This window comes from Calypte anna, chromosome 6 (genome assembly GCF_003957555.1).
Source record: "Calypte anna isolate BGI_N300 chromosome 6, bCalAnn1_v1.p, whole genome shotgun sequence".
Lineage (NCBI taxonomy): Eukaryota > Metazoa > Chordata > Aves > Apodiformes > Trochilidae > Calypte > Calypte anna.
The window spans coordinates 16148624-16172167 of NC_044252.1; the positions used below are offsets into that span (position 1 = coordinate 16148624).

At 39.7% G+C, this 23544-nt stretch overlaps 1 protein-coding gene across 1 annotated transcript in view; it reads left to right on the plus strand.

The window, feature by feature from the left end:
* Positions 1–22353, plus strand: part of PTEN (phosphatase and tensin homolog) — a 49074-nt gene extending 26721 nt beyond the window's left edge. Inside the window, exons 5-9 of the mRNA XM_030453263.1 lie at positions 118–356; positions 5300–5441; positions 7684–7850; positions 17806–18030; positions 18984–22353. Of these exons, the coding sequence (XP_030309123.1) occupies positions 118–356; positions 5300–5441; positions 7684–7850; positions 17806–18030; positions 18984–19169 (959 nt within the window). The 3' untranslated portion in view covers positions 19170–22353. The remainder of the gene's footprint in view (positions 1–117; positions 357–5299; positions 5442–7683; positions 7851–17805; positions 18031–18983) is intronic.
* The last annotated feature ends 1191 nt before the right edge of the window (positions 22354–23544 follow it).

Sequence of the window (23544 nt, forward strand, 5' to 3'; positions counted from 1 at the left end):
CAGGGGGGTTTATTTAAAAATTTAATTTTTGCATGCTTGTCACAAAGTTGACTTGTCTAGTTGAATTTGCAATAATTTTCTTTTGGGATTTTGATAAATGATTCCTTCTCTTTGCAGTTGCACAGTACCCTTTTGAAGATCATAACCCACCACAGCTAGAGCTTATCAAACCTTTTTGTGAAGATCTTGACCAATGGCTAAGTGAAGATGACAATCATGTTGCAGCAATCCACTGTAAAGCTGGAAAGGGACGAACTGGAGTTATGATATGTGCATATTTGTTGCATCGAGGCAAGTTTTTAAAGGCTCAAGAAGCCCTAGATTTCTATGGGGAAGTAAGGACCAGAGATAAGAAGGTGAGCAGTTTTCAGTTCTTCTGTTCTCCTGTCTGCACACTTTTCCTTCTAAAGGTCTATTTGAATTGGTCAGCCCTTTAAGAGATACTTTCCATCAGTTGTGATAAGTTTTTTGAAGAAGATCTTTACAGTTTCTTTTAAATAAGCTTTTGAATATCATTCTTTTGTACATTGAATCAAATGGGTGGTTAATGAGTGAACTTTCTTGTTCAGCATTTCCAGCCCAAATAAGAGGATTATTCTAGCTTGTTTTGCCTGAATGGATGAGTTGTTCATCTGCTCAGGTTCTCTTCTGTGGTGGTGTGCATGTTAGTTGAATATCCCTACTGGAAGAGTCTGTTGTTGGATGCCTCTTTGCAATAAATGAGTAGTTAAGCCCAGTGTTGGCTGCCTCAGAGTCCAGTTCATGATTCTGCCATTTAATACCTTGTGCTTCTCCTGAGGCTAAATGGGATTATTTCATTCCAGAGAAATTATGTTCATGGTTACAAGAGCTTTCTATTAAGACCTTGTCAGTGGCACAGACAGACTTAGCAGTAACTCTGTGTAGGACCTTTCTGGCATAGTTACACCTCCTTAGTGGGAACTTAACCTTCACATTTGAAATCTCCAAATACAATATAGTGTGCCTGGCAAGGTCATTTCAGCAAGCTTTCTTGCTCATCCTCCAATATTTCCTTGTGTATGTTGGTAGAGCAGGGGGATCATCCTGGCAAGCAAGTTTCAGCCTCCTCAAGTAGAGATCTCTGTTCCTCTTACATTTGCATGAAGTATTAATTTCACAGTGTGTAGACCTTTAATAAGCAGAGCTTCATGTTTGAAGGCTCTTGAGAGCAGAATTACCACATAAGGAATTTCTAGAATTTGGCTGTTAATTTATTGGAAGGAACAAATAACTGTTTGCTGTCTTTACAAGATGGGGCTGTTTATTCCATGTACTGCTGAAAAGATAATTGTGGTGTAATACTTGAGCAAGACAGTGTCAAAGTTTCAGAACTTTGTGACTTTTGGTAAGTGTGTTAGATAGTGAATAGGAATGAACTGTGTGATGAATAAACAGTGTGGATTACTCCTGCCTAAAGAGACAGAAAATATGAAAAGTACACAAATAAACAAATAGGCAGTTAAGCATGTTGTACCTCAGTTTCCCTTTTGTAAAGAGAGGGCAGTATATGTGTGCATTAGTGTGCAGTTAGGTGTTCATCAGTACCCCAGTGGTTCCTCTGGCATGTTTGAGGTAATGGTGTACTTAGTGAACAGCAATAATGAGGGCCCTGCTTAGCTCCCCTATAAATGTTATCTGTAACCAACAACCTTGTTTTGGTATCCCTGCTGGAAGAATTGCTTTTTTTCCCGGCTCTACTTCAGTGTGGTTACCTTTACATGGGTAGTGGGCAGCATGGGATTCATACAGTCCTTATAGTAGTATTTATAAGCTGGTGTTACAGTGCAGGTTCTTGGAGCTTTTTCTTCCCTTGTGGCCCATAAGTCAGTGTTATATGTCAAGTGCTACTTTCTGATTTGACACTTAACCACACCTTTGTGCAATTGGTTTCCTGAACCCACAGTAAATGAGGCATCGAGAGTTGTTTGCATGTAGGGGCAAGAAAATGCTCACATGCCCCTCAGCCCCCCCCCTACAGTGTGTATGATGAAGGAAACTACCTCTGATTAGGCTCCAGATTTTCTTCATTTAAAGCAAGCACAAGCTGTGCACTTTGTATGTAGCTGCATATAGATGAGAACATAAAATCACTGTTGCCAGTAACATGCATGGCAGAGTGATTCTCGAGAGGGTTAGTCCATGCCAACAGGAAGCATGAGGCTAATTGCAGGAGGAAGTATGACTAATTGGGCAAGAGAACTACCTCAGGTACTTCTGTAGCAAGCTCTCTCCATGTGCCTGCTGGGAGCAGAAGCTTCAGAGAGGCCTTTGTAACATCAAGTGAGAGTTGTAAATGAGGCTGACAGTTCCTAGATAGCCTGTTAATGTACTGTCATCCTGGGAAAGGTAGTGCGGAATCAGACATTGCAGAACTGAGTCTGTCTCTGACTAAAAACTGTTGGCTGTGGGCTCTTTTGTTTCTTCTATAAGCTGCCTCTTCTGATTTCTGTACCTCATGATAGTGGGCTGAACTTCTTGTGAAGAAGGGAGTGATGAAGATTGGAAAGTATTAGCTAAGCAGTTGTGTCTCTCATTCACCACCTGTCCGTCATTCACCTGTATCAGAACAGGCCTGATTTCTGTTTTCTCTTTGAAGCAAAGGAGAAGAATTGTCTTCTAAAACTAGATAAAGAACTGTAATTGTCCAGCCTGTTTTCAGAGGTGGAAGAAAAGCAAATCCCCTCATAAAGGCTTTTAAACAGCTGCTGTTTCCACAGTTTGAAATCGTTAGCTTATCACATGTTTTTTCCTTAAGATGGACACTGAAATACTACTGTGATGGTGAAGACTGACCACTTAGCTTCCTACAGCTGAAGAAGGTCTTTATTTATTCCCACTTCTGCCTTGAAGGTTTTCTGGTGAGAATTAGACTCAGCATAAGGAAGGAAGCTTAGTCTGCTCAGATGGGTATCAGCTGGGAACAACTACTCAAGTGTTTGAGCTGGAGATGAGCCATTCAGGAGCATTCTTTGATCATCATACAGTTGTATTTTTAGGAACAGCTCCTAGTAGTGGTGTAACTGAGCAGGAAATGGAAACCAGTTATTTAGTGCAAGGAAGTCTCACAATGACTCTTTGAGCTGGGTAGATACCCAGTGTCTGATGTGTCAGAGCTGATCAGTTCTAACACTGGTTTGTTCCAGGTGCTCAGATGACATCCTCTGCTATACCTAATGCCATCCATAAACTTTGTCTGAGGTTTGGAGCTTTAGGTTTATCCTCAGAGTAGGGCACGTTAATAAACAAAATATGGAAACATATGTTTTGGAAATGTCTGTTCTTCATAATACTGCCTGTTCTACATTTGAGCAGAGAAGCAGGAACAGCACCTGAGAATTCTTGAGGTATGTACAGAGCTCAGCAGGGCCCTGTGAAACTGGCATAGAGACTAGGGAAGCTTATCAGATGTCCATTTAAAAAATGATGCTGCTGATAGATGGGAAAGAAAATACTTAAACTGCTTCCCTTGTCTTTATTCTTCTTGAGTGAAAGAAAGCAGAAGTTGATTGCACCTCTCAGAATATTAGCTTGTTATGAAAGTGCTCTGCTTTGAAATCAGACCTTTGGAAAATGGAGAACTTTCTGCTCCACTTCAGCATGGCTGGAGGGATAAAACTATCTTCTTGGCCGAGATCTGGTTTTGTTTTGAGATCACCTCTCACTTTATATAGCTACAAAAGTGACTGTGATGACATCTGTTCTGGTTCCAGTCCTGGTTGCCCTGATCAGGTGTGTTGGGGTTTCTCTGTTCAGCACATCCTTTGTGTAGCATGGAGAAGGTATGAGCAGAGAAGGAGGTATTTCCCTTACTTGCATGGTTTTCTGCTTGGCAGCATTGGCAAATTATGGAAGGTATGGTCTGAGGCTGGGATCTTCTCAGTCATGAAACTCAGATCTCAGGAAAGCAGACTTCTAAGTTCCCTTCAGAAGTGTTTCTGGTAACTACCGAGATGATACTGGAACTAGAAATGTTGTCAGTGTAGAAGGTTCTTTGAGAAGGTCCTTGTAGAAGTGTTGTAGGAAAAGTCTTCTGTGTAGTCTAGAAACAGCTGAAATGGTAAAGAGCCAGAATTGCCAACAATTTTCAATTCCTGCCATTATTTTAAATAGATGCATACTAATTAAAAGTACTCTAGCTACTCAGCTTATGTCTCTTCTAAGGTGAAACAGATATTAGCAGGTATTGGAGTTAAATGTATTGAAATAGTGTGTTCTATGTTTTGTGACCAAGATGTTCAGACTCATATTTTTACCTTTTGTTATCTCTGGTTTATTAAAATTTCATATTTAGTTTTAATACAAAAGTTTGCCTACTGATGCTGTTGCAAGCATGGCTTGTTATAAACCCTTCAATGTGTTTTCTAGGGAATGAAGTTATTTTTCATTTTTATCACTTTTGCTTGAAACTATTAGCTGTAAGAGCTTTAAAACTTCTCTCTGAAGTTTTTAATACAAAATCAGTAATAAACATTGTTTTTAGTTATATGTTCTCAAAGCAAGCATTTACTTCCATTCTACTTCAGCTGAGAAGTCCTTCATTTAAGACCTTGGGCTGTTGGGCCTACATTAATGACATTTTTCACCTTTGTTTTTTGTGAAAATATTTCAGAAGGGCATTTTTTAATAGAAGGTATTGTTAGTCTGTATCAGAGTACAGTGCTACTACCAAACAAAATTAGAATCTTTCACTTAAACTGCTGTTGAAATGTAATTTTTATGTTGATGCTTAAATATTCATATGCCCAAGATGTATCCCTCTTAATGACTGACACTCCTCATCTGCAAATAAAAAAAGCACCTCATCTTTTACATGACCCATGGGTCTCTGGAAGTGTTTGTATTTAAGATACCAAAAAATCTGCTGTCTTTGCCTTACTGCTTAAAATGTTTGGAAATAGTTACTAAAGTAACTGAAAAACCAGTGTCCTGCTTGTTCTATGCTAAGGATTGGTTGGTAATTAATTGCCTGGTCTTAGAAAATGTGTGCCAACAGCTTCCTCAGAAAAGCTCTGCAGAAGGAGTACAAGAAATGTGGGTGTGTGTCTAAGGCAGAAGGGAATGCATACAGAGTCTCTGTTTGGGAACAGTTTGGGGGTAGGTTATGTCTTTGCTAGTCCTTAAGGTGCCCAGGATAGTTCACAATGAAGAAATGGCTCAGGGTCATCACGAGTTACTGTACTAAAAATCTGCCTGGCTGGGTTCTGTGGCCAGGAGCTCGGTTAGTAGTGCTAATACAAGATCTTGATGTTTTTTGATATTTTCTTTCCCCTCTCTTTAGGGAGTAACAATTCCCAGTCAGAGGCGCTATGTGTACTATTATAGCTACCTGCTAAAGAATCACCTGGATTACAGACCAGTGGCTCTGCTGTTTCACAAGATGATGTTTGAAACAATTCCCATGTTCAGTGGCGGAACTTGCAGTAAGTACCCAGCAACCTGCTGAGCTCCCTTAGCACCAGGAAGTGTGTCAGCCTTTGAACTTGGTTTAGTTACATGAATGTGACATTCTGCTGTGTGACACAAATAGCTGCACATCTCGAGGCTGGTGAAGATCATACTTAAACACTTCATTCCAAAATCTGGTCTAGCCACTAGCATCCTCCCACGTGTAGTAATTTAAGTTCTGTGAAGGACACATATGGTTGTTTCAATTAATCTTTCAAATTAATAATATATGTAATAAAAATATCTTAAAATTTGGAGGTACTTACCAGTTTGACCGTAAGTGATGTCATATATATTTCAATATATTTAGATATTTGCTCCTTAGTTTCATAAAAAGCTTTTATTTTTATATGACAACTCACAGAAAGCATGAATTGCCAGAAAACATTTGCTTAATGTCATGTTGGCTTCCAATGCAGCAACATCATTCTTCTCATTATGACTTTTTTTTTAATGATTAAACTGGGTAAATATCTGATTAACTTTTCTTTATATGGAGGCTTAGGAATTGTTAATACACCTGTAGGAGTGCTGATACACTCTGTTGGTAGGCAGCAGTAGATTCCTTGAATCTTTGAAGTATAAATGTGAATTAACTTCTGTCCTTCTGTGGGCTGATATTACAAGGAGATAACTGCCTTGTGTTGCATGTTATGTTTTTTGGTAGTGGAAAAAGTCTTTCTAATGGCTTTGCTGTGGGGATTATTGCAACATGTAATTAATTCCAGTGCCTCCTGTGGCTTTGATTAAAAATGCACTATTAATATGGTTGTAAAACAGTACCTGAACATGTAACATGAGTAAGAAACAATCACACAACTTGTCAGATTGCCTGTATTTACAGGAGGAGGAGGAAAGGAGGACCCTCTGCCAAACACTTCTTGCCTCTAGGGTAGAGGTGTGGAAGTTACAGATTTCTGTAATTACCACTTATTTAGTGTTTTGGATAGGTGTGCTATACTTGCAAAATCAAGGTAGAAGTATGAATTGCTTGTGTGGGCATTAACTTATTTGTTCTTACCAGGCTCTTAGCATTCAACTTTCACAGTAGAATGTTGGGATAAACAAAAGATTTGCTAAGCACTTGAATGCATAGTAGCCTTCAGCCTTAGTATCTTTATGTATTGCAGTATTTTCCATTTCTGTGATGTTTCCAGTTTTTGGGGTTTTGGGTTTTTTTGAGTGTGAAATGAATGACCCATGCTGTTTCTTTAGTTGTGTTATCTACTGTGATGGTAGTAATTTTACCAGCATGATAACTTTAAATCTGACTTCCTTGTTATCTTCCTCCTGTTGTGCTTCTCCAGCAATAGGAAGGGATGGCAGTGTCTTACAACTCTGAGGAAGGAGATTCATAGCAGCTTTATATATAGCCAGGCTGTTGAGCTAGGTAGTGTGGGTGTGCTTGGTAGGGATAGTGCTCAGGAATTTCCACAGCTCTGAGGGGTGGTTTCCAGGTGGCTAAACACTCTACAGCAGGGTGTGGGTCAATGTATATTGTCTAGAGAGCAGTCTGCATCTGATACTAATAGAGAAGTCAGGAGCAAATGCAGAAAAGCTTTTTCCAGTAAGTTACATGTAATATTTCTGGCTTCTGTGCTGGTGTCTGGGAGTTGCCAAAGAAAATCTGCTTAAGCTGCACGAAAAGTCCCTCATAAATTCAGCCGTTACCCCTGCAGATTAAATGTCAAAAGTTACACCATGGCTGGCACTTTCTTGAAGATGATGTTTTCCAGGGCACACTCACGGTCAGTGTTTGTATAGTTGATTTCTGAATTAATGTTACATTCTCCTTGGTTTTGTTGTATAATGGTTCTGGAAGAGTAGAAATAGGTTTGTGCTGACATGACCCTCCAATCTGCAACTGTGAGGAATAGATGAAGAGTAAAACCTCTCAGTTACTCCCATATGCTACAGAATTTAGAGACTTTATGCAATGAAAAGGCAAGAAGTTGTCACTTCATACAATTATTTCTTATCCTATTAAAAAAGAAACAGCAGCTTTCCTAGGAATCCTGTGGTTGTCTGAGCATATTGCTAGGAAGGACAGAAATTCATTAGTTTGTTTCCAGTAACATCTAGAGAAGTTTGCCCTGCAGTTGTTAACTCTTAATAGGTACTTATGTAACTTTCAAAATATCATAGCTTATGTTTTGATTGTACTTGTTGACACTTCAAGGCATATCTTACAAAGTGACACTCTGTTTTGCCGTGCAGATCCTCAGTTTGTGGTGTACCAGCTAAAGGTAAAGATATTCACCTCCCCTTCAGGACCCTCAAGACGTGAAGACAAATATATGTACTTTGAATTCCCTCAACCTTTGCCAGTATGCGGTGATATCAAAGTGGAATTTTTCCACAAACAGAACAAGATGTTGAAAAAGGTTAGTTTTCTCACATTTCTGGAAAATGTTGTCAAGCCAGTCCTGATGCAGGACTGGGATGCTGGTTATTCTTCAGCTGTGTGTTAATCCCATTATTCCTTGTTGTCCAGTTTTCCCAAAATCAAAGGGAGAGTTGGTAAGAATAAGTACTCAGGTTGGATAAGAATTATACTGGATATTTATTGCAGTCATTTTGTAGTAGTGAGTAATCTAATTGAGGAAGAAGCCTTCTCATTCTAAAAATAGACTCGCATGCTGAGCAAGTTAACTCCAGCTGTTTTCTTTGCTAAATTTTCCTAAGTTTTAAGCAGGCACAGAATATCTTGCCTATGTGCTGTTGGCCAATTTCTATCCATCTGTCAAATTTGATTACATTTCCAGGATAATTGAGTTTCTACGCACTTGGTAAAAGTATCTCTGCAATCTATTCAGCCATCTCTTGGTTCCCAGCTGCAGTGCCTTGGTATTAGAAGTTTAGAGAATTCACTAAGAACTGAGGATGGTATCAGGGTCTCTATTGTGGAAAAAATTAATCTAGAATGTATTTTGACACTAAATTCTGAGTGCTTAAAGATGAATGTCTCATCACTGGATTTAATTGATTTTGTTGCTTGTGGAGCTAGTTTGTATCTACCAAAGTCAGGGTGAGGATGGGAACATGTTGATGAAAAGCTACCTTTATATTGTTCCTTAAAATTCTATATTAATAATTGTTCACAATTGAATGGATGTTACAAAGTTTAAGAGCATTCATTGAGCAAATCCTATGAGAAAATACTAGAGTGGGTTGGGAGGCAAACTTAAGTGATGAGAAAGAAGTCTCATAAAAAGTGTGCATATAGGTTGTACCTACCAGATGCATACATAAACACATATACACAATATTTTGTGGGTTTGTTCAGTTACAAGGTATTGTTAGCTAGTTTTATGGTGAAATTTCACTAGCTTGGAAATGTTGTCTTCTATTGTTTGCTATGGGAACATTTTATTCTGCCTATTTTAATGAGGTGTTTTAGTTGGTCAATACTTACCTAATTTGGAGATGCCACCAAGGCAAAGTCAGACTATGCTTCACATTGAGACAACCTCAGTTAAGAAAAAAAGAAGGGTCCTCCTTATAGGTGACTCCTTTCTAAAGGGAGCAGAGGCCTTATATGCAGACCAGACGCACTTCTTAAGGAAGTCAGCTGCCTCCCTGGGGCCAGGATTAAAGATATACAGAGAAAACATCCTACCCTAGTTCTGCCCTCTGATTGCTTCCTATTGCTGATATTTCAGGTAGGCAGTGATGAGATAGCAACAAGAAGCCTAAGGGCAATAAAGAGAGATTTCAGGACTCTGGGGCAACTGGTTAGGAGATCAGGAGTGCAAGTACTGTTCTCTGTCCCACCAGTTGCAGGGATTGATGGGGGGATAAACAGGAAGAGCCAGGAATTAATCTGAGACTGCTGTCACTGGTAGGACTTTGGTTTCTCTGATAATAGGTTTGATTTACAGGACACGAGGCCTGCTGGCAACAGATGGGGAAAACCTAACTCAAAGGGGAAAAAGGATTCTGAGACAGGAGTTAATAGGACTGATTGAAAGAACTTTAAATGAGATTTGATGGGGACATGGTTGAAACCAGGCTTACTGCAGAGGAGCTTGGGAGCAGCATGCTGGTGTTGCGAGTAAAAGTACTAGAAAGGTCTTAAAGTCTGTTGTCTCCGTGGAGGTAGGGGATAGTGATCTATGTGGCAGCAAAAACAAGAGGGTTAGTGACAGGTTGGTAACAATGGAAGTGTCTGGGTGTGGTCAGGTGGGGATTAGGGCTTCTCCACTCCCAAAAGTGGCCCAGCTGAAGTGTGTCTACAGCAATGCTCATAGCATGGGGAACAGAAAGGCAGAGCTGGGGCCATTGTGCAGCAGGAACACTATGATACAGTTGCCATCACAGAAAGATGGTGGGAAGACTTGCACAGCTGGAGTGCTGCAGGTGATGGCTCCCAGCTTTTCAGAAGGGATAAGCAAGGAAGGAGCAGTGTTGAGGTGGCTCTCTATATTACAGATATATATGAATGTCTAGAACTTAGTAATGGTAGCATTGAGAGTTTATGGGTAAGAATCAAAGGGAAGGCCAGTAAGGCAGGCACTGTTGGAAATTTGTTATGGACCATCCAACCAGGATGTAGAAGCTGATGAAATACTCTATAAGCACCTGGGAGAGGTCTAGCCCTTGTTCTCATGGAGGACTTCAACTTCCCAGATGTCTGCTAGAAATGCAACACAGCAGAGAGGGTGTTCTCAGAGGTTCCTGGAGTGTGTGGAAGGTAACTTCATGACACAGCTGGTGAGGGAGCCAACTAGGTAGGGTACCCTGCTGGACCTACTGCTTGTTAACAAAAAAGGTCTGTGTGGGATGTAAATGTGGAGGCCATCTTGAGCAGAGTGATCATGAAATGATTGAGTTTCCAGTTCTTGGAGAAGCAAGAAGAGAGTTGGGCAGAGAGAAACCTAATGAGGTTCAGTGAGGGCAAGTATAAGGTCCTGCATTTGGGGCAGGAGAGCCCCAGACATCTGTACAGGATAGGGCCTGGCCTGCTAGAAAGCAGCCCTGAGGCAAAGGATCTTGGAGTCCTGGTAGACAATAAGTTAACCATGAGCCAGCACTGTGTCCCTGTGGCCAAGAAGGGCAGTGGTATCCTGGGATGCATTGGGAAGAGTGTGGCCAGTAGGTCAAGGGGGGGGTCCATCCTCTCCCTCTATTCTGTCCTAGTGAGGCCACATCTGGAAAACTGTTTTCATCTCTGGGCTCCCCTGTTAAAGAGAGATGGGGAGCTGCTGGAGAGAGCCCAGTGGAGGGCAAAGAAGATGAGTGAGGGAGCAAAGCATCTCTCTTCCCTCAAGGGAAGGTTGAGAGGGCTGGGACTGTTTCACATGGAGAGGAGAAGACTCAGAGGAGACTTTACCAGTGTCCATAAATACCTGGCAAGTATAAGGAGGGTGGAGCCAGACTCTTCATTAGTGCACAGTAATAGGACAAGGGACACAAACTTGCAACACAGGAAGTTTCATCTGAACATGGGAAAAAATGTCTGTACTGTGAGGGTGACAAAGCACTGGACCAGGCTGCCCAGAGGCTCCTTCTCTTAGGACATTCAAAACCTGCCTGGAGGCAGTCCTGGGTAATGTGTTCTAGGCAGTCCTGCTGTAATGGGGATTGTACCAGGTGATCTCTAGGGATTCCTTTTAACTCCCATGATTTTGTGTGTGTGATATGCAATAGAGATGACTGTAAAACAGAACATTTTAAAAGTGGAAATTCTACTTTTAAGTCAACATTAAAATTACTGACATTTAAAACTGCAATGCATAGGAACTAGTTTTGAAAATGGATTTCTGAAGGAGCATCCCAGTAAGTACTGTGGGCTAGACATGAGGGATTCAAGGAGATGAAACAAAACCCAAACATCTGAGACAAGGTTTTGTTTTTTCATCTCTGTCCTGTCTTAGGTGTGAATTTGTAGTTTCTTTGCCATCTTCAGTAACATGGGTTAAGCAGCATTGTCCTGTACATCCCCTACCTGAGCTCTGATGCTGGGTCTTGGCTTTGTAGCAACAGGAATAAACTCCTGTATTTGATTTACCTCTATAGAGAGCCCTGAGATCCAGTGTCAGCATCAATTCCTTGTTATCACATACAATTTCTGTAGTATAAATTAACTTTTCAGGGATGTACAGCAAGCATGTTACTGTTCTGTAGTTTCATTGCAGAGTGTTAAATCATTCACAGTTTCATTATTATTAAGAATTTCTTTGCAGTTTCTGAGTAGCTAGTTGGGGTTTGGTTTTTTTCTGTCTGTCTGTACCAAGTACACTAACTGTTCAGGTTCTGTGCATTACAGGTAGTGCAGAGGTTCTCCTATTCTCAGTGTTTTGGGGCTGCTGGGTCCAAGAAATGCTGAGGTATGAGAGCTGCTCTTTCTGTATTTGCAAGCTTATCTGTGAGGTAGAAATTGTCCCATCCCTTCACCAGACAGAAATCTTTTGTAAGGAAACCACCCTGATAATCTGCTTCAAAGATCTGTTGAATCTGCTGTCTAATTGCCCTCAACCTTGTATAAGAATAGAGGCCAAAATAAAGTAGGTTTATGGTGTTACACAGTTCTGGTAAGGCCACCTATAAATGCAGACAAATTAAGGACACCTGGGACACAGACTGTGGGTGCTCTCAGATGTAAGCATGTTGTCTATTTTATGAAACCATCACAGAGGTCTTGATACTGAGAATATGTGAAATGTTCCATCTCTGACGTGTGCTTTGGCACCCCAGGAGGTCCTTCCACTTGGTTCTTTTGACAACTTGTTACATGAAGTGACTAAGATGGGAATAGGACAAAGGTAAATGTTTGCCAGAAAATCTACATTGGTACAAAGCTAAACACATTTCTTTGTACAAGTATTTCACATCTGTGGCTGTTCCTTTTTCTTGATAAACTGACTATGCAATTTTTACTAAAAGCCTCAAAAGAGAGGGCCTTCCACTATGGAGATGTGTATTTTGGAGATGATCACCTAATTAATAAGGAACAGCATAATTAGGAGTAACGGTATCTTATCTTTGAGATTCTGCTTTATTCAGGCATGTTTATGATAGTTGGAATTACAGGTCTATTGCTCAGTACTGCTTCTTGCTTTCCCAAGCTTTTGTTTTAGCAGATTTATAGGTAGCTGGTAAACAAGTTGACTTGCATGCACTTAAAGGCATCACATATCTAGCAGTCTGCATTTTAACTTCCCATAAGAAAGCTAATCAGAAAAAACTTATTAATTAAAAGTGTAATTATTGACCTGGTCTGGGCCTCAGACTGGAGAATGAATCTCTGGAGATTAGAAAACTTAGGTGTCCTCCTGCTGAGTCTAGTTTGGGAATTCCACTGCTCTCAGCTGAAACCCCCCAGATTTGCTCACCTGTACTTGCTTTCACATTGCTTGATGCTGCTGTAACTGAGAGGGTTATCTGCAGAGCTCTCAGGTATGGAGGCTCTTCCTCAACTTTGCTCAAGTTCTTCTTGGATAAAATTACTGGGCGTGAAACACAACAGACTTGTATGGCAAAATCACCTTAAGCAGCTACCATTGCATCATCAATGTGAAATATAAAGCAGTGAAGTATCCACTTTTTTAATGACAAAACTTAAATTAAGTAAATTCAGTGGCTGCTGAGAGCTAACCTCAGCCAAATGATTATTGATGTTGGTGAGAAGAAATTGGTACAAAGGTGACTGCTTTGAAAAAGTTACCATATACTCTTCAGCTGTTCCATAAAGTGTGCCACCTGACAGCAGCTAGTCCACAACTTGCGGTGTTTTCTTGTCTAATAAAGTTAACTTCATTCTTGAACCATTTATTTGGTATGATGTGTAGCTCCTTCCTGTCAAGAATGAAACACACATATGCGAACAAAGTGTCTTGAGGCTCAGGTACAGTTATTATGGATTAAATTCTGGTGGATAAAATTTAGCAATATAGAAGGCTTTTTGAGCATATTTTTTTGTTTTTCTGACTTGCAGCTTGTTTATTCTTCTGTTCTAGACAGCTGCTGTAGTCTCTCTAGGTTTACTTCCATGTGTCTTTGTCAAGCCTTTTTCTTCCTATTACTAGTATTGATATGGTAATCTTAAAGTATTTCAGGGTGTCCTTATGTGCCTTTGTTCAACAAGAGCCTGTTTCAAAATAATACAGAAGATCTCATCTTCCTGCCTGTAGAGCCTAAGGGTAACAGAAACCTTTTTCAGGAGTCTTCTGCCAGTATAGATCAGAAGGAAACAGTGGTGTGGGCTGTGTTATTTTTTGGAAGTTTGTTTTTTTGCTTCATACCCAGGCTCTAGCATAGGCAAAGCTGACAGCACTGTACCCTGTTGGGTAGTCTACTTCATACGTTACATCTGTATAAACGGGAAGTTCTGCTACACAGTTCAAGAGGACTCTGGGTGATTATTTAGCAAACACTGAAGAATGAACTTTGAAAATGTCAGGAGACTTTGACTGTTGATCTGAAAATGGTACAAGATGTTCTGCCAGCCACAACTGCAGGAACTCCATGAGGACAGTATGGAACATGTTGAAATATGAGCTCCATCTTCTGATTGCTGGATAGCATCTTCAAAATCCTTATCTGGTCCTGCAAAACAAGTGCCTGTAGTTTTCTCTAAATGTGAACTTTCAGGAGGATACAGGAACTCCTGTCTGATGGCTTAAATATCTTGGATTTGAATCTCAGTCTGCATTTAGAGGCTCTAGAGTAAGGTATATTGTGTCAATCTGAGTATTGAAAAACTGCACAAGGGAGGGATAAGTACTTCATCTCAAAACAGTGTGATTAAATCAGATTCTGTCTCAAGTGCCTGATACTGCACTATAGATTGTTGGTTATGGAAAGAAATACACCTGCTTTTTTTGGTTTTTTTGGTTTTTTGTAAGGTGGATGTTTGTAACTGGAAGTAAAGCAAACCACATTGAAAAAAAGCCTTTAGGTAATACTTGTTTTCAGAAGCCTGTTCATTAAATTGTGTCCCTGTGCGCACTTGATCTGGTATTCTGATTTGCTGAAGCACAAGTTCAGTTCATGCCTTGATTTTTTTAAAAAATTCTTCACCCCATACTGCATCAGCTTTCTTTGTTGTCTCCCGTGAGGTATCTTGGAGCCTGACATATTAGTTGAAGCTGGCTGAATCCTCACTTTGAGTTTTGTTTTTCAGTGAAAGCAATGACACAGTTACAACTTCAAAAACTAATTGCAAAGACATGACTTAAGTCTTCCCTCAATTTGAGTGCATGTGCTATGTTCCAGTACCCACAAACTTAGTTTATTAAGCTAATTAAGTTAGAGTAGTGGGAAAGAAAGGAAAATAACTCGATGCTTTAAAGAGCAGCAGAGAAATAAATTATCAGCTTAGCCAAATTGTATTGTTTAGTTTGAGTCCCTGAAGACCTCTGCAAATTTATCCTAAGGAAAAAAGATTAAAGGATGTCTAGTGAGAAGTTTGTGATCTGTCTTGTCTACCCCAGACTGTCAGTAAAGCTGAGTCCTTGCAGTTGCTTGTTCAGGGAGGCCCTTAAGTGCCAAGTAAATTCTTCCTGGTTCTGCTCCACCTGATGAAGTTTAAGGTGAGGCATTAGAAGCCCATGCCTTCTGCTTCTGCTGGCATTGGTTTACATCCATGACCTCATTTGCTTTGGCACTGCTTTCCTCCAAAGCTGCTTCTGCACTCTTGGTACCCATCTGCTGCAGTGTGTTCATCAGTTTTGTCCTTTCCACTGCTGACCTCTGTGGAAGTGTCGTGGGCAGCACTGAGGACCAGCATAAAAGTGCATTGCTGCTTTTGCATTGTGGTCCTGAGGAAGGATGAACCACAGTAGTACCCTCATCCCAGCTACAAGAGTGTGGATCTCCATTAACTGTGGTCATGGTGTGGAAATGCACTTTCTTCTCTAAATCTCAGTTGGAAGCATGGCCTCTTCACCAGAGGGGAGACTGCAGCTGATATGTCTGCCTGCTTACAGAGCCTTTGAGTGCTGGAAACATTGCCTCAGGCTTGGATTTTCCATCTGTGTACTGCAGACACCACCTGGACTCCAAATCCCTCCTGTTCTATATAGCAGGTTGGTTGGTTTTTGTTCTGACCTGAACCAGTCTTTTGGCTTGAACAGCAGGAGCCATCTCATCTCCTTGGAGGACTACATATCTTTTGAGAAGCTTATCACTGAGTGTAAGAGGAGCCTGGAACAGGTTGTCTTGAAGCTGTCTTTGTGGTCATTTTGCCTACTTCCACTTTCTTCATGACACATCAGCAGGAAGACTGATGAATCCTTGTAGCATTGCAGAAGTATATAGCTCCTTGTTCAGGATGTTCATCCTCTGTTTCCAGATCCTGGGGTTGGGTATTTTAAAGGCTGATTCTGAAGTGGTGTTAGTGAAGAAGAGGATGCTAAGTGTATGAGCAAATTTGGCCTGGCAAGGCCAAGGACCTGGCTGGATGGGTTTCAGCAAGGCTTCTTCATAGATGTGATATGGCTAGAAGGGTCTTGGTGGCAGTGACAAACATCTGTTAGTCTCCCAAGACAACTGTAATTACAGCATGTTAATCAGATGAATTAACATGATTCCCAGAAGTACTGGAGAGGTGTGTATTGAAGTTCTGCATAACTACCAGAAGTGTTTCGGGCTGAATTATTTAACTTTTTTCTTTACCCTTGCACTTCCTTGCAAATTGAGTGTCTTTTAGGTGCGTACAGGAGCACATGTAAGCTGGAAATGTTTAGCTCAGATACTGAAAATGGTTCTACTGAGCTTTGGTAGAGAAGGCAGAAGTTATTTCATAAGACTTTTCTACATTCCCAGTATTTGTATGCTTACCTATTTTTATTAATTTGTGAGGGAGAAGTAGTAGTTCAGCACTTCCCTGCCTCTTTCTCATTGACTGAGGAAGATGTTATATTTTGCTGGTGGCAAATTTCTTTCAGCAAGGAAGTTTGCTCACAGGAGAACACCAGAGCATACTTCTGTTCCACCTGTCATTATCCCTCTGCTTACCCATAGAGGTGTGCAGATTTGAATTAAATCTCTCTGGTAAACCAAAATATGTAAATTATCTCTAAGGAATTATCATTGTGTTCTGGTCCTGTATAATACCAAGGAATTTTAGATTCTGTTATGAGCTAATTTTGTCACTTTTGCAGCTTTAACAGAAATGTAGAAATCCTGACTGTTGTGGGAAGATTTTCCATTTGCATTTTTCACCTTTTGCCTGAAAACTCAGATCAGATTAAAATCAAAGGTTTCATTTATAAAGAAGACATAAATATATCTCAGTTTGATGTGGAAAAGAGCTTCATGTGCTAATCAGAAGCAGCTTGCTAAGGGTAGCTTGTCTTGAAAACATCAACTCCTTACTGACAAAAGCTTGGCAAGTAATGGAAAAGTATAACAAGAGCATCTGCTGCACCCTACAGATCTGTTTATTTATTGAAATCTTAAAGGTGAAGTTCCCGGTCATATCAACCCCAAAGACTGTTGAGCCAAGAGATAAATATTGCTGCTTATAGAGTAGCACATATGGAGACAGATGATCCCAGTGACTCATAGTGAGACACATGTAATATGGCTTATATCAGGTAGCACTTTTTTTTAAAATCACCAATACATTTATGTTTTGCACCTTTGTACAGGGTATACCTGTTGCAGTGTTATAGTGGATAGTTTTAACTTGTACCTTTCCTGCTCTTGTTTACCTGTCAAGTTGTGCTTAAGTTGAATTATGCATAAGCTCTCAGGGCTTTGTTCTCATTAAAAACTTCCCGTCAAGTAGTACAGCAGACACTTTAGAGCCTGATGTTCTCATGGTACTGGGCAGTAAAGATCTGTTAGGAACCATATCCATAAAGCTGTAATGAATCCACTGTGATAGGAGTCCTGTGTTCATAATGTGGGCTTGCTCAGTTACAGCTATTGCTGTGTTCTTTTATGCAGGAAGCTATGGGAGACAATGTTCTCTATTGATAAATAATTACTTAAGCTGGTGTGCACGGATTGTCTGTAGGGTTTGGCTGCTGCTTGGCAAGGTATAAGCAAAAAAATCTCTTCATGCCATGTGTTCATGAGTTATACTTTTTAAATTTAATGTCTTTTTTTGGTTTTTTTTGTAGGAATGGTAGCTTGTTTTAAAACCAGCTTTTGATAAGGAGTGACTTCTGAAAGCTTAACTGGCTAAAATTGAGTTTAATTAATGCAGAGTTATGTGTATTGTCTAGAGAACTGCCAAAAATGTTTTTGCATACAATGTCACCAACTGTTGTCCAAACAAGTTTTGTTTGATATTTATTGATTCGCTTTTGACCAGATGATATTAGTCTAATTAATGTGCCACTAGTGAATACTAAAGCAAGCTTGTTCTTTGTGTTCTTCCTCCCCCAGGACAAAATGTTTCACTTTTGGGTAAATACATTCTTCATAGGACTGGATGAAAATTCAGACAAAGTAGAAAATGGAAGTCTAGTTGCAGATCAGGAACTTGATGGTATTTTCAGTACAGAGCGCTCAGATAATGATAAGGAATATTTAATCCTTACATTAACAAAAAATGATCTAGACAAAGCAAATAAAGACAAAGCCAACAGATATTTCTCTCCAAACTTCAAGGTCAGTATGTATTATGTGTAAACAAAGCTGAAAGGCTGCATGAAGTTCTGTGATTTGTCTGTCTTGCCTTACGGAGGAACCATCTGAAACTGTTGTCTGTGTGGAAATTGAGTTCATATATTAGTATTGCCACCACTTAGTAAAGCTTTTAGCTTTGTAAGTTCATCTGCTTTTGGGGAAGTTGATAGATGTTGAGAGACCTGGAGTAAAGGCTTTGCCTTGTTTCAGGTATTTATCAAAGCTGTTAGATGAGTGGTAGGAAACCCAGAGGCCCAGGGAGCATCTGTCTTGTACCAGCTGCATTGCCTTGCCCTATGAGGTTTTTGCAGTAATTGCTGAATTGATTTGCAGAGGTGCCTGAGTTTAGTTTTGAGGAATATGAGCCACTGCCAGCACTGTTTTTAAAACGAAAAAAGCACTTAAAAAAAAAAAATCAGCATTTTCTAACTTGTTCTTAAAATGCCAGTTAGACCAGTGCTTATTTGAAGGAAATGGTCATAGTTTCTTGTCAGGATGCTGCTTGGATCAGACTTCTAACCCACACAGACAAGTCACTAGTTACAGAGTGGTCTGATCTACCCTGTTACTTATTACTCTGAATAAATTTCTTTGTGCTCACAGAGGTCCAGCAGGTAGGATGGTGGAAAAGCTCAGTGGGGGATATCCTGCTGCTGTAACTTGAGTACCAGTGGCTGGTGCAGATACACAGAACTACAGCTGGGCTTGAAAAATCTGCTGCTTTGCCAGTTCTTCATTTTGCCAGGGGTGGTAGTGAGAGTCTGGCTAGGCTCAGAAAACCTTTTTTTCTTTGTTTTTTTCTTTCCAGAGCAGAGAGAGGACCACTCATGTGATTCAGTGTAGCAAAAGGAGCCATGCTGTTAAAAATTGCATTGTTACCTGTGCTTAGTTAAAATCCAGCCTCCCTTTTTAAATGTTGTTTTTTCCTTTCCCAGGTGAAGCTATTTTTCACAAAAACGGTAGAAGAACCATCAAATCCAGAGGCTAGCAGTTCAACTTCTGTAACACCAGATGTTAGTGACAATGAACCTGATCATTATAGATATTCTGACACCACTGACTCTGATCCAGAGAATGAACCTTTTGATGAAGATCAGCATACACAGATTACAAAAGTCTGAATATTTTTTTTATCAGAGATAAAAAAAAATACACAAAAAAAAAACCAACCACGAAGAGACAAACTTGAACAAACTGAAAAAAAGGACCTTTTTAAATGGCAAAAGGACATAGTGTCAGATTTCCAATTACAGGAACAATTCTTTTCTGACCAATCTTGTTTTGCCCTATAAATCTACAGGGTTTGACACTTGTCCAGTTGAGGAAAAAAAAAGGTTACGTAACTGATATGTATATACCTTTTTGTGTCAAAAGGACATTAAAACTTAAATTAGGAACTATAAACATGGCACTTTCCCATTTTATTCCTGTTTTATAAAAGTGGAGACAGACCTAGTGTGTATACGTAGGAATTTTTCCTTTTGTGTTCTGTCACCAAATGAAGTTTCGAAAATATACAGGTTCACATCCTGCCTCTTTTTTTGCACTTGTGTGGCAACAGAAATGTCTGCAGTTGGCTAAGACATGTTTCTAGAAGGTTTTGCTACATTCTAATGCATGTATTTTGGATGGGAGATGAAAAGTAATGCTCAGAAAGGAATACAGTCTGCTGGAGCTTGGTCTGTGTACCATACCCCAGCTATTTACAGGCACCTTTCTTTAGCATGCTACAGTAATTCATCCTGGACAATTGAAGAGTCGCCGCTGTCACTGCTTGTTGTTTGTGCATTTTAATTTTTTTCAGTGTAATGGTGCTAGAAAAGGCAGCTAGAGGGAGTGATTCTGTATAGGGGTACAGGAATGAACCTTCACACCATCCTAAAGACCCACATTTGTGGGAAGGGAGAAAAATTATTGGAGTTACAGAGAGGAAACACAGCAACAATGACTTAACCATACAAATGTGGAGGCTATCAACTAAAACATGGGCTTGAAACAAATTGTTACAAAAATTTGACAATGATGTATTGTTTTATTTCTGAATTGTAGTGGCTGCTCCATCTCCTGTGTAATCAAGGCCAGTGCTAAAAGTCAGATGCTATTAGTGCATATATCAGTCAACATCTTACATTTATGTTATTAGTTTTACAATCATATTCCTGCTGTGAATACTTCATGTGCTGCCTTGCAAGCTTTTTTCTCATTAATACAAAAATATTTTGTAATGGTGCACAGGAACTTTCAATTGGAGATTTTCCAGGTTAGTGTTTGTTTTGAAGATTTATGATGGATGCATTTATTCAATCAAACCCCTGTCAACCGTTTCACCCCTTTGACCTTACACATTCTACTACAATGAGTTTTGCAGTTTTGCACACTTTTTAAAAAAAAATGTCATTAACTGTTAGGGAATTTTACTTGAATATTCAGTACCTACGGTGTTTTTAAAACAGACATGACACACACAGAGGAAACCAGTGTTGAAGTAAATTCTCTACACTGCCTGTATATGAAGATGTGTACTTTACAAAAAGCAGAGCTTGTCCCAAATACATTGTTTGCTATTAAAAAAGAAAACCAAACCACCCAGCAAATTTGATTTCTAAACTGGCAGTGTGGTATTTGTTTGTAGGTATGTAGCCAGGAATAGAGCTTGAGATTGATTCACTTTTGATACATAATTTTCATGCCCAGACTGCAGATGAGTTAAGAGTACAACTACTGCTGCATACAAATGTGAAGTGGCTGACAAAGTTGTTCTCTCTAAAGTCCCCAAATTGACACTTTTTTTAGCATGTAATACACCCCCCATCCCTCTAATTAACTTATTGGTGCTGACATTGAAGTTCATTAGCTGTGTTCTCACCTAGGTAACAACTGTGTATGGAATCTGTAAGGGCCCTGTACAACAGCATTAATGGGAAGAATTTGAATGAGACAAGGCAGGACTTCAGTAACAACTATTGGTAAACTAAGGTATAAAGTGCATTTCCTGGTATCTCTTGGTCAGTTTTGCTCATCATATTCATGATTCTAACTTCTAATAAAGCTCATAAATGTTTTCTGACTTACAGGTTTAATAAGACTTTAATATCTTAATGGATCATGATTGCTGGTTCCAATGCTCATTATTCCCACTGTTACTGATGAGCGTGGTAGCTTGGGACGTGACGTTTAACTCTTACCCTCTGAACCATGTTTCACCCTGTCTGTTCTTTAACAGTTGAAAGTTGTGCTGGCTAATAAACAAAAATGTTCCTGCTTTAGAAGTACTCAGATATTGACATTGCTGCATGTCCCACTTTGGATAATAAAAATTGGATTGGTGTGGTTCCAGTATGTAACACTGAGGGCCAGATTGGAAATCATGATGTGATGGGCTTTTGCACTGTTATTTTTCCTTTAGAATGTGAAGGTTGGAATGAGGGTTTTGATTTTTTCGAATGTTCAGATGTCTTTGAGAAGCCTTGCTTGCATTTTATGGTGTAGTCATTGGAAATGGAAAAATGGCATTATATATATATTATATATATATAAATATATATTATACATACTCTCCTATACTTTATTTCAGTTACCACCCCCATAGAAGTTGACAAGAATTGCTATGACCGAAATGTTTTTGAGTCCTTATTACAACTTTATTTATGACATAGCTTGAACTGCATTCTGTAGGTAATCTTTGCTTGAGTTTCTGGACTGTATGCTTAAACCTTTTTAGATGTGTGACAGCTTACATGTCTGAAACTGCTTGAAGGAATCACTTTGGTAAGAGCATCCCCATGTCATTGGTAGCCGCACTCAAAATATTTGCCACAGCTGTTAAAGGGCAGTTGTGTAAACAGCATTCAGATTTCATTCCTGTGGCACACAGTGTAAACTAAGTGGAGTTTACATGCAGCATCAAACGTTTCAGCTTTCAAAAAAAAAAAAAACAAAAAAAATAGGATGCTAGTGTGCAAGTTCCATGTTTAGTCCTAGCAAATGTGTGCAATATGTTAACGATGCCTGTGGTTGCCACAAAGTGCCTCGTTTACCTTTTAAATACTGTTAGAAAGTGTCATGCATGCAGATGGATGGCGTGGTACTGTGCACTAAAAGGGGCTCCAACTTCAGTGTTTGGCAGAGCTACCTTTCTCTGCCCATTCAAATTTTCAGTCTGTTTTCATATAGCATATATATGTAGATAGATACTAAAAGAAAAAAAAATCAGTCTGTTAAGCAGCCTTACTCTGATTCAGCCTCTTCAAATACTATTGTGCTGTGCAACAGTGGCTCTGTGTGTAATGCTATGCACTGAGAATACACAAAAACCAAGTAATGACATGTACAGGATAATGCCTCATACAAATCAGATGTCCGTTTGTTATTGTGTTTAACAACCCTTTATCTCTTAGTGTTAAAACTCCACTTAAAACTGATTAAAGTCTCATTCTTGTCACTGTGTGGGTGTTTTATTGAAGTATTTTGAGTATGGAAATGGTCAGCTAAATATTTTGCTTCTTAGCCATGGAATCTGGAGCGTGATCATTAGAGCAAAGGGTGCTTCTTGTGTATCAAGGGATTTTAAGGGAACTACAGCTTAAAACTCTTCAGAAATTTCAAGCAAGTGTAGGCACTTGGAAATGTAGGGTGTGTGCAGGGAGATCCAACCCTTTGCTGTGATGGTGCAGCTGTGATGAGCTGCAGGGCCATTTTCTTGGGGAACTGAGCCCTTCTTAGTCTCCAAGTAAGAAAATGCTCCAAATTGTTTATTACCTTATTTCTAATATTGACCAGTGCATCAACCTGAGAAGTCTTTTCCTAAAGTAGCTTTAAATTGACAATGAAATGCATTCCCCCCCAGTGGAAAAGTCATGCTCAACACATGTATTGACTATGTAGTTTGAGGTTTCTTTTTGTTGCTTATTTATTTTAAAACTTGACTTTAAACCAGTGCTTTACTTTGAACATGTGGTGGTCTCCCTTTATGGCAGGGTTATCCATTGAGTGTCTAGGAAAGAAGCACCAATAGCTTTTGCATTTTAGTGATGCCAAGGAACCAGGGCACAGCTCTCTGCGTGACTCTTTGTGACTTTAGGTAATTCTTGTCATTCTTCCTGCTGGTGTTACCTTCACCCCTGTATCACATTTGGCCAAGCAGCTCCAAAAAAAGTGTGTCAGGGAGAGGTTTGGTGTCGTTGCTTATTCTACTCTTCAGCAGTAAGAGAAGTGAAAAGTTGTTTGTGGCTTTATGGGAGTGGGGTGTTTGGCAGCTGTGTCTGGCCCCTTAAGGTGAATGACACATGTAAGGACTTTACAACATTTTAATAGAACAGTTCAGTTCTACCCAATCTGTTTCTCAGTTAGATTAGATGTTTTTTTTCATCTTGTAAATGGAAGTAGAGTGGAAAGCTTAAAGGGAAGTAGTCTGGACAGGGTTCAAAGTGTTGAGTAGCTTCTGTAAAAAAATTGGATCGTGAATATAAAGGGATTCTAGTCTGAAGACAGGTAAAA